The sequence below is a fragment of the Athene noctua genome, chromosome 8 (assembly GCF_965140245.1).
Source record: "Athene noctua chromosome 8, bAthNoc1.hap1.1, whole genome shotgun sequence".
Taxonomy (NCBI): Eukaryota; Metazoa; Chordata; class Aves; order Strigiformes; family Strigidae; genus Athene; species Athene noctua.
The window spans coordinates 7989115-8001253 of record NC_134044.1 but is presented as its reverse complement, the minus strand read 5'-3'; the positions used below and the strand labels follow the sequence as shown (position 1 = coordinate 8001253).

At 38.6% G+C, this 12139-nt stretch overlaps 1 protein-coding gene across 1 annotated transcript; it reads right to left on the bottom strand.

Moving 5' to 3' along the window:
- Positions 1 to 673: 673 nt before the first annotated feature.
- On the bottom strand, positions 674 to 10257 carry TRIM42 (tripartite motif containing 42). Its single transcript, XM_074912465.1, is given in 15 exon segments — positions 674 to 724; positions 3618 to 3866; positions 4455 to 4511; positions 4513 to 4766; positions 4769 to 4862; positions 4864 to 4969; positions 4971 to 5268; positions 6552 to 6577; positions 6579 to 6944; positions 6946 to 7105; positions 7108 to 7155; positions 7158 to 7210; positions 9105 to 9392; positions 9394 to 9469; positions 10245 to 10257. Coding segments are annotated over 15 exon segments (2139 nt in total).
- Between the last annotated feature and the right edge of the window lie 1882 nt (positions 10258 to 12139).

The following is a 12139-nucleotide window of genomic DNA, read 5'->3' as shown; positions in this document are numbered from 1 at the left end:
TGCAACTCACGTGACCTTCACAACAGTCAAGTAAACCCAACCATTATTAAGTGTATAAGGAGATCAAATTTTGTCTGTCATTCTTGTACTTCTTGTTCTGCCTACTGACAGGGCACTTCTATGTGTGTATGTGTGTTGTACTTAAGCTGAGTGAAGGTGAGACCTAAAGTGTATATGTACAGAGTAACTTATTTTGTGCTTTAAAAATATGCAAAGTGTGATACAGGCTCCTGCAGCTCTTTATGAACTGGTATTGAATGGTCTCATAGGGAATAGTAATCGGACTGTTAACTTACAATGCAAATACATCATTTATTTCCTTTAAGCTGCAAAGGTCCCTCAAGTATAATGGGTTTTATACTATAATCTTATGCATGGCATAGCATTTTCCTTAGGTCTTGGTGCTACATCTGGAAAAAGAAAAGCTAATGTTAGCGCAGGGTTTATTATTATTATTATTATTATTATTATTATTATTATTATTATTATTTGCCAGAAAGCAATAATAGTCTGAAGAGCTCACCGTTAGATCTCTATCTGCTCACTTCAGTGGGAATGGGATATTGCATAAGGAAGCATAGACATTTTTCAGTTCCTTGAGGAAAAAAAAAAAATCCCTATTTTCATTTTTTGTCTATCTATTTGGTGTATACAGAGCACCCTGAATACTCTTCTACTTTGCCCACCCATCTTCCATTTTCCCATATTCATCTGAAGTGATTATCTGCAAGTAGAAAACAAGGATGTATTAAAGTACAGAAGAGGTACATGTGTTTATTATTTTGGGGATAGGATTTAATTAGTGTCTCTTTTCAAAAGAACTTAACACAGGTGTATTTTCAAAGCAGTCAAATTGTCTTATCTGTGTTGAACTTTGGGATGTCTAAGTACTTATTTTGGAGGCAAATTGTCTGGTGGCAAATGTTACAGTGATTAATACAATATATAGCCATTAGGTTCTGGCAGCTGGTCATTTAGGGAAAGAGTTTCAGATATAACCACAGCATTTAGATGCCCACATCCTATTACAAGTAATTTTGCTTTTGGCTTCTAAGGTAATTTTGAAAAATCTCCTTCCAGAGGTTTAATCAACAAGAGTATGATAAAAAGTTATAAAGCAACAAAACCTTCATTAGAATTATCACTGTTTCTGTGGCTGACAATCTCAAGAGACAGATTAAGGGACACAAAGTGTATTGGCATTTGTGGCAGCCTGCTGAGAACAGCTGCAGGCTGCTGCTGTCATTGAGAAGAAGAGGTGGGGGAGCACATCTTCCAAGAGTAATAGTACTGGCATCAACTAGAGCAAGGATTGCAGAATTCCAGCATTTTCCCTTTCTGTTTTTCTAACTGCATCCTTAGTGTTTCTCATTCCTCCTCCTATGGCAGAGGCAGCCAATCCTTTATCTCGGGGGCAACAAATTTTTGCCTACTTTGTTGAAAGTCCCCAGGGAGCACGGAATTTCATCCTTAGAGGATTCCCTGTCGCTTGCCTTGTGACATAGTTTTGCATGGTTTGCCAAGGCTGTTTAATATAGCAGTTTGGTTGACAAGGCTGCCTTTGGTTTCTGCCACTCATCCAGGATCTTCCACAACCTCAACACATACTCAAAAATATCCTTTACTCAGGACAGTGCAGTGTAATTCCTGCAACTGACTTTTAAATTAGGATCCAGTTGCCAAAATCACAAATATCTTTTGCCAGTTTAGATGTTCAAGGGTAACCTGGCTTCTTCCTAGCTGCTGCTCAAGAAGTGCATTTTACAAGTGTGGTGTCATCTGTCAGCCCTGTACAGATATGTTAGATACCTTCAGGCACTTCCTGAGGCATTAAGAGCCTATATTGAGTCAACTGTATTGAACTCCTCTTGGGCAAAGAGATCACGCCATCTGTAGCAGCTTCTGTGATCATGTAACAAGGATATGGTGGTACTTCCATGGTGCTTCACACACTGACAAAGGGCTGAAACTGAGGAAGTTGTGATTCAGCTGTAAGCCAACAATCATGTTAATGGGCTAAGAGAAGTTCTATCACTCCTAAAAGCACAGAGACTATATGAGGGCTTCATACAGACTTGGGAAATCTGCTTGTAATGCTAGTTAAACAATGTAGTTGAATAACCTCTTCTGTTGGACTTGATATTTTGGGGTATCAGTGGCATGGCATCAGCTTTAGTTCAAAGAATAAAATATTAGCTGCTGTCTAATGAAACTTTCTGTCACCTTCTACCTCTTCATATCTTGGTGCCTGGGCTCCTGTGACCTGTCATAGCCATCACAGTTACATTCCCTCACAAACTTAGTAACTGTTACACACGAAGAATGATATTTCTCTGACTAAATCCCCAATTTAAAAATCAAATACTACATTTTCTTTTAAAAAAATTTCTTCCAGACTTTCTGTGTAGTGTAACTGGTAAAGTAAAATAGTCTGATATTATGCAAAAGGAACAGTGGTAGTTATTTTTTTGAAAGAAGATTTATAAAAGTCTGTCATACATGCTGTCTCATTTTCATTTGCTATGAAACTCTTCTGTAAATTACAGCAGATGTTAACTGAGTTTGTGTTTCTGTGGAATATTAATATGATTGTACTGTGTGCAGAAAGAACAATTTTCAGAAGAAAAATCAATATCACATTCCAACGTGTTAGATTAAAAAAAAAAAAGAAACTACTGTGCTCAGTGTTTTAAGTATAGGAAGTATAGCAGTCTAGGAAGGTGTCGTTTGTCATTAAAACTCATGAAGTGTGAGGGATGTCTGAATACTGTTCCAGAGTTAAGGCTCTTACTCTCTAATGTGATAAGGGACAAGAGGCCTGGAAAGGGACAACGCTTGGTGTAACTGATACAGAAAAAGGCTGTGAAATGCAGTTGGAACCAGACAACAGCAGCTACCATTCTCTTGGAAGCCATCTGCTTTTTATGCACTGCAGCTCCTCAATACACCCTTTACTGAAAATTTATCAAGGAGAAAGTATGAGTTAAGTATGTATTTTTTCAGCAAGGCATGAAAAACTAAAGGTGACTTCAGCAAGAGCTCTGGGATGCTTAAAGGGTGTTAAAGTGAATTCATTAGATATCTTAACTTTCAACACCTTTTTGAATACCTTTCTACTCCTTTTAACTTTTATCTTGCAACACTTTTCCTCCTCTTCAAAAACCACAGTAAAGGAGACTCTGTTGAAAGGTGTCAAAGAATTTTCTTATTTTTCTGTTTGTGTCTGCTCTTCTAATGATTGCCACCTTGTTCTAACATGAAAGCTTCTGGATCTGACACTTCATACCCTTACTCTGTGTATTCAGAGAGATTAGTGCAAACGCGGTCTCAGCCCTTGAAGCAGTATGAATTACAGTGACTTGGCTGAAGTAATCATGACACAGCATCCCTGCTAGAAAAAATGAGAAACATTCTACATAGGTCAAGCAGTTGCAAACTGAATTAGAAAAAACAATGTATGGAAAAATCCAGTGTAACTATTATTATCACTTACCTAGATAAATGAATAGCAATATTCCATTTAAGAAGTCTTCTTCATAAATACATGGGGTAAAAAAAAATTGTGGAGGCAAGAAGTTCAAGGCAACTCTATGAAGTATATAAAGAATGTACAGTACCTTACACATCTCACTCCATTGTCCTCGCCCACTTGCATTGACAGCACAGACTTTAAAAAGATATTCTGCATTTGGATCCAGATTATGTATTTCAAGGTTCTGCAGCTGTATTTTGTTTAGCTGCCCAGCTCGTTGTGTCTGGGCAGTGTTGTCGGGACCAATACAAGCAACTTTATAAAACTCTACCTCATATTTACTTTCTTGGAACATCCCTGTTAGGCATATTTTAATTATGAAATGCCAATGCAGCTGAAATTCCAACCATAACATCAAATATATGTGGAAGATAATGCAGTTTGTGTTCTTGGAAAATGCTAAGCTTCCTCCTGGGAATTTCATACTATCCTCTTCTAACACACTAAAAGTAATGTAGGTTGACAGCAGTCAGCACTTTGCAACATGCACTTGGGATCTTAGGCAACAAGCATACTGATCTTGTTAGCATCTATAAATGTATAATGAGGAAAATTTCATGAATATGATGTGGTCACATTGAAGGCCAAGACCAGAATTGAATTATTTGACCCGACATACAGATATTTAAATACAAACATGGTATATCTATTTCTTTCTGATTGGACCTTTCCATGTAACATATTCATATCACGTATATAATAACATCAGAACCCTATTGACTACAGTAGAATGTGATATGAATCAATTTATGCTTCAGTTCATCTAAAAAGGGAAATTTGAAATGTACTGTCTCCTACAAATAAAGTTTTGGAATTGATATTGTAGTCTTATTTACTCAAACTTGTATGGGTTCAGATTTCATAAAAGCTTGAAAATCTAATGATCTCTTCTATATATATTTAGAATTTATTAATGTCTTACTTTGTCAGAACTTGAGTAAACAACAGTCTGATATATAACAACAGGTCCTGGGACTGGGACTGTCATTGTCTATAGGTTCTGGACTTGAAAAGTTAACAATCTGATATTTTCTTTCTTTTCCTGGAGTTTCACAAGCTGTATTCCACTACTCACACACTTCATTACTCTGTGTAGGATGATGGGGATGTGTAGAGCTTAGTCTTCTGACAGTGTCCTTAGACAGCACACCTAAATCAAACATGGAATCTAAAAATGGGCTTCAGAATAATGTTGCTTGCTTGGATTCATGAGTACTTGAAACATGCCTTGGAACATTATCTCTAGGTTAAAAGAATAGGGATATTTTTCTGCTTTACTTTCTGACTGCTTTATGCTGCTAAGGGATGGGACAAATCCATGTAAAACAGAAGAAAAACTCATCCAAGTTGAGTTGATGTTTTCTTAAGGGATCTTCTCTTACATGTGCATTAGGTTGGAAAATTGAAGAAACTGCATTTTCTATTTCTTTCACCAATCACTGCAGATTGCAGAAACACAACCAGGCTTTCTTCCTTAAGAGCCTCTTTAGAGTATCAGATAAGGCCATCCATATATGATAGCTGATTGGAAGTATAACTTATGTATTCTGAAATTTCTTTCTGTTTAAGTTCAATGTTTTCAAGCAACTCCATCATCTTCTTTTCTTGTTTGTGATGAACCATACATAATTTTAATAATCCATTTCTGATCTCCTTTCTTTTGATGACCTTATATGTCCTGAAATTATATTTTAACAGGATGACTTCCATTAGGCCATTATCAACTCATTGATGTACTGTGGAAAAAAAATAAATCAGGTCAGTCATTCCACATTCTTATTAAAACGTAGTGGTTACAAGAGGCAGAATGATAGATTTTAGCCTAAAAAAACCATCATGTTTGGTAGAACATGGGAGAAGAATGAGGATTCTGGTATTTTTCTCACTTTTCTGCTGCTGATGAGCCCTGAGGGAAGTTATTTGGGTTAAAATGTTCACATTTAGCTGTATAAAATTTGGCAGTTAATTGCTACTTTATTGTTATTTCCTCACTTACTCAAATTTATCTTCCCCAAAATGGGCTTGATAATTTTTCCTTCATTACATGGGAAATCCTGAAGCTGAATTTATTGTAGCTCTATATTATCTTTGAAAATTCACTATAACAGTATGGAGCTAAAATATTGGCGGTAAATGCACCTGCATAGCCCACATTATGTCTGTGGCTGACAGTACATTCCTCTGATGGCCGTTATGTGAAGGTATGATTAACTCTTCTGACACTAAACATTGTGAACTGTGAGGGAAAGAATCAAAAGTACCAAAGACTGATAGTAAATTCCAGTGGTATTCCGCTAACATCAGGAAACAATTTCACATTACAAAATCCTGCACAAATATTATACATTACTTTTCTCAAATTTAAGACTATTTCAAAATTGAGAATTTAATGTTTCCAGCTGTTTCTCATTGTGCATGGTTCACTTTTACCTTTCTAAATGTTATTTTCTGTGAAACTTCATTATGTTCCCAACATTTGTGAAGTTATATGCAAAGATCAAAATTAAAAGACATTGATAAAATCATAGTCTGTGTTCAGTCCCTTAGTTGCTGTGCGTCAAGTCTTAAAATGGGTGACACCTCAGAAAAATGTGACTGCTTTGACTCATAGCATGGGCATAAGCTTAAAACGGACTTAAGAGGGACAATTAATAACTTGCCTGCAGATGAAGAAGCAGTTCATCTTCAAACATCTATTTCTGATTAAAAGATATTCACCATTTTATTCTGAGGATGTAATTGGTGTTTTTTTCCATGCTGGGTCCTGCAGTATGAAATGAAAATTCCTCTTCCTAGATGCACATTTCTGTTCCCACCCCACAAACAGATCCTTCATTCTGTAATAGATGAGCCTGGCTCATGATGCCACCATTATGGGTTTTTGTGTTTCCACAGTGGGAACGTGTCACCTTTCTGACTCTTGTGCTGTGCAGAGAATGAATATAACTTGTCAACCATATGTTCAAGTTTCTTTCCCAAGGAGGCATGGGAAAGTGTGAGAAGCAACAGAAATACACACCTGTTCTAAATTTTTCAATTGTATCAGAGGGAAGCAGGCTCTCTTGAACACGTGACTGCCAAGGAAATAGTCTCATGATGGTTGTGCAGTGAGTTCTTGCAGGACCCACAGATCAGGTCATGGCCACCCAGACAGTATTCAGAGAGGTTTGAGTTGCTGTGCAGTAAGCAGCGCCTCTGTTTACAATCTTCGTGATGTGCTTTGGTGAAAATGTGGTCTTGAGCACCATTATTGCCACGATTTAAATGCAGATGTTCATTACAATAATTGATTCCACATGTTCTACACCTTTTGGTTGTCACTCTTCTCTCCCTGCAAGTTTCACAGTTGCTATGGTCAAATCTTCACCTCGGAAAACTAGGTCTGCACATCTATTTCTTGTTTAGTTTTGCTTTTCCTCAGCTGAATTTTATTTGTGTAGGGGAGGCAATGTGCTTTGCTACACACTGGGCATATGATATGGAAGTTTTCAGTTACTTCAGCTTTGGTCTTGCTTTTAGTTATGCACTTCTCACCAATGCAGTGATTGAATGGCAGTATAAATGGTTGGAAACGATTTGCTTACAGAGTGGACAGGCAAGCTGGCCACGGAAAACATGGCTGGTGTAATGACAGGTGCATTATTCCTAGTTCTGAATCTTGAGATGACATCTTTTGATCTAAATAAAGTTGGAAAAAAAATCAACCAGACAACTCCAAGAACTCAAACAAAAATATTTGAGTATTAGGGCACCATCTAAGACACTAAATTATAACATAAGCATTTCTGCTTTGCATACCAACCGTCCTTTCATTGTGACTGGATATTTTGTTTAAAGAATTGGGTTATCACTATCAAGAATCAATTTTTTTCTTGTCCTTTTCATAATTCTTTCACTATATGTTGAATGCTGTTGGCAACAATAACAGTAAAGCGTTATCTCAGTCATTGTAGGTCTGTATGGATTTGACTTATTTCTGGTGGCCAGGTGAAAAGAGGAATGCAGTTTATACAGAGTTAAATGTATTTTGTCTCCTTTTCTTGTTTGATTATTTTTTCAAAATGAAAACAACAAATAACTAGAGCGAAGAAATACATTTTGTGCAATTCAGATGAAACCTTTTATTTTGTTTCAGAACGTATAAAATGCTTTCTAACAACTTTGGCAATGTTTTTAGAATATTTCCTTTTTAATGAAAACTTAAGACAATAAACGTCAAAAAGTTTTTCTTTTGCATTTTGAAGATACAATATTTCCTCAAGAAGGTAGCACAACAGTTCCAGCATTTCCACTTAACGTAGTAACACATATTTACCTGTGATCATCCTAACTTGTAGTCATTTAAGAAATCACCTCTGAATTATTTCTGATTTCTGGAATGAATTAAGTTTATTTTTAGTGTTAGTAGCAGCCTTAACACCAATTCTTTATGATAATTGCAAAGGCTTTCAAATGTTTTTTGGTTTTTTTTTTTAAATTATTAATTTAGAAGAAGACTGATTTTCAGGATGTGCTAATCCTTGTTGTCTTCAAATCTTGATAGTCCTAACCTGCCTCTTAATCTGTGGACATTATCCTTTAAAAAATATATTAATTTTATAATGCCTCCTCAATATTTTCCATAGCCTTGACATAAGCATCATTATTCAAGATGGACACCTGGTTCTGGGCCTCTATGGTCTGGCTCTCTGCTGTGCATTTCTTTAGCATCTATGTTGTTATTGCTTTCCTTCCCGCCTTCTCTCTTCAAATGTTCAACCATGCTATCTGCGCTTTCTGTCACTCGAAACAGAAAAACCCTAATAAACTAAAGAGACTAGAATCTTTGGTTGCTATGAAGATTCCTTCTTGTCTTCAGAGTTTACCAAGGTAGGCATTAACCATACATTTCCAGAGGTCCTGTCAATTCCTTTTGGTTTGGCACTGTTTAGTCTGGAATTCTTCCATTAACTTCATTTCTGCCGCCTTCTTCCCCCACCCATACTTGTGAGTGCTCCTTAGTCTAGCATTTCTATGGTTAATAATCAGCCCCTTCCCTCTTGGTTTCCAGTTTTGTCTTCTAAGACTATTATTATTATGTCTTCTTTCCATTCTCTGTGTGGCATTTCTTGAGCCTTTATAGTTATTTGTCTTCTTTTTGTCTTATTCTGAATATAACTGCTTCCTTCTGCTTCCAGTTAACAGCAGTCTTACTAATCCTTGTTTTTACTCCAGTTTTCCTTGTATCCTTGTCTGCAGCCCCCTTGCTACAAACACATTCCTGTTTTCCTCCTTGTTCTCAGGTTCTCTTTTCCTTTATGTCGCTGCATAGGTTTTTACACTGTGAGAATACATAAGCATATGTTGGCCATTCATGGATTTTGTCTGGAAATCAGGTGGTCCTAATTACAAGTGCAATGATGTTCTGGAGTAGTCTTCGCCCCAGTCAGAGTAATGATATCCTGTGGTTATTCGAAATGGCTCCAACATGCCAACAGACTGTGTTTTCTAAATGCAACACATCTATTAAGATATAATGTAAATTAGAAAAACAAAACCCCAAGAAATTGTAAGAGCCCTTAACTCCACTTACTGAATAGCTCCTGGTGTTCTTGAGTGATGTGGTTCATCATCAGAGCATCTGCAGCACTTGCTTTCATAATACTGACACGCTGAATTCTCTCCACTGGAGCAGCAGCACTTGCAGTCTGGATCATTTGAACAAGAGCAGCAGCACCACCAGCAATCTGCGTGCTCTGCACGTGAACAGTGGCAGCACTGGCAAGGTTTCTCTTTTTACAGACATGGAAAACAGCTACAGTTCTGCTCACTGGTAAACAAGAAGTGCCAACATGGGCAGCATTCTTTCTTTCTGCTGTGTCGTCAGGTAATGGCAGTTTGAGCAACATGGCCAGATCAAACAGGGATGCCCTTTTTCATCTACCTCTCTGTCAGATACTTGGAAGAAAGTTCACTGATCGTTTCAGCTTTTTTGCACACTACAGCAGCTGACCTCCAAAAAGGCACAAGCTCTGACTGTGGGGTCAAGCTCTGTGCTGTGGTGATGTGCTTCATTCTAATCAGAAGGTGATGTCACGGTGTGGTATTCAAATGAGGACACAGGCAGAATTTTATGCACAGATACCTGATATAGTGATTACGTCATCTATACGTCACTAACTATAATTGTTCTTCCTGAATTTCTTGGAAGCATTTACCTCACTCTTCATTAATTCATGGGGAGTTTATACACTTGGATTAGGTACTCTAAAGCCACTCTCTTGTTAAGACCACACATTTCATAGACATTTTGTCCACTTAGTGCTACAGCTTGGTGCTACAAGCAAACCACCTGAATCAGGCCTTAACCAGCAATAGTGAGAGGTTTCTCATCAGGCTCCTATGAGACTTTAAGCATAACTAGCACACAGGAAAGAACCTTACACTTGAGATGCATCTTTAAGCATATCCTTGTAGCTGTCTTAATTATTTTAAGCTCTTTTCTGCCACTCTTTATGCTCTGGAACAGTGTATGGCATTCTTTCTCCCAAGGCCTGATGAAGACAACTGGACTTGAATTGTAGATTCAGTGTTGCTCATTTACTGTGAACCTGCCCCTTTTTTCACTCAGTCCAAGTGTGTTTCTTGCCCTTTCTTAAGCTGGCCACTCTCCTATAAATGTACTATCAGACATATTATTTCTATTATTGTTTAGTTACTTTGTATTAGATACCTTTTTCTTTCATTTAGTTGATTTATTCCAAGATTTATGTAGCATTTTTAACCTATTTATTCATATGATAATTTTAAAGAAAAATGAAATTTCTGTAAAGATTAGATGAGCCTTTCAATATTGCATGCTTACTATAGTGCTTATATGTAAGGGGTTGCACTCAATGATCTTTAAGGTCTTTTCCAACCTAAATGATCCTATGATTCCAAAAGAGGAAATCTGCCCTCTAAGAATTTATCTGCAACTGACATATCATAGAATCATAGAATCATCTAGGTTGGAAAGGACCCTGGAGATCATCTAGCCCAACCGTTCTCCTAGCACAGTTCCCACCTACAGCATATCCTTAAGCTCCAAATCGACCCAACTCTTGAACACCTCCAGGGATGGGGACTCCATCACCTCCCTGGGCAGCCCATTCCAACGCCCAGCAACCCCTTCTGTAAAGAAATGTTTCCTAATATCTAGTCTGAACTTTCCCTGGAGCAACTTCAGGCCATTCCCTCTTGTCCTGTCACTTTCTACTAGGCTAAAGAGACTCATCCCCAGCTCTCTGCATCTTCCTTTCAGGTAGCTGTAGAGGGTGATGAGGTCTCCCCTCAGCCTCCTCTTCTCCAGACTAAACAATCCCAGTTCCCTCAGCCGCTCCTTGTACAACCTGTGTTCCAGACCCTGCACCAGCTTCATTGTCCTTCTCTGGACACACTCGAGTCATTCAATGGCCTTTTTGGAGTGAGGGGCCCAAAACGGAACACGGGAATCGAGGGGCGGCCTCACCAGTGCCGAGTACAGGGGTCAGATCCCTTCCCTGTCCCTGCTGGCCACGCTATTGCTGACACAAGCCAGGATGCCATTGGCCTTCTTGGCCACCTGGGCACCCTGCTGGCTCCTGTTCAGCCGGCTGTCAATCAACCCCGCCAGGTCCCTCTCTGACTGGCAGCTCTCCAGCCACTCCTCCCCAAGCCTGTAGCGCTGCTGGGGGTTGTTGTGGCCCAAGGGCAGCCCCTGGCATTTGGCCTCATTGAAACTCCTCCAGGTGGCCTCAGCCCATGGCTCCAGCCTGTCCAGGTCTCTCTGCAGAGCCTCCCCACCCTCGAGCAGATCAACACTCCCACCCAACTGGGTGTCATCTGCAAACTGACTGAGGGTGCACTCGATTCCCTCATCCAGATCATCAATAAAGATGTTAAACAGGAGTGGCCCCAAAACCGAGCCCTGGGGGACACCACTCGTGACCGGCCGCCAGCTGGATTTAACTCCGTTCACCACAACTCTCTGGGCCCGGTCGTCCAGCCAGTTTTTTACCCAGCGAAGTGTGCGATTGTCCAAACCTCGAGCAGCCGTTTTTGCCAGGAGAATGCTGAGGGAAATGGTGTCAAAGGCCTTGCTAATGTCAAGGTAAATTATGAAACAGCTCATTCTCTTACTTGAAACTGTAAAGGACAATGATATCTAGATGACACATATTCAAGAATACTGACTTTTGATGCTGGCTTCTGTGCTGTAGGTAACTAAATTTTTCCAAAATTTAGCAATTCAACTGTTGATAATGAGTTAATGTATAATCGGGAGTTACTAAGATAGGTCTTGACATAGTTTATTGTAAGAGTTCCTTTGAGCCTATTTGCTCAAAGTTTGTTCTACCTAGAGAAATTTTAATTCACTGATCCAGAGCCCTACAGACCATAATGACTGTGTCATTATGTGTAACCATTTACATGATGAGCTATAATAGGTTCTTGGAATGGTTATAGCCTATTGTGTCAATTGGATTTTCATGCATAAGTACTAGATCTGTGTGCTGAACAGCTTTCCATAGTATAACTTGAACTTTTAATGGATATTATTTATTCCATTTGTCTTTCCAGTCTAATCAATGGTAATGCTTTTTTATT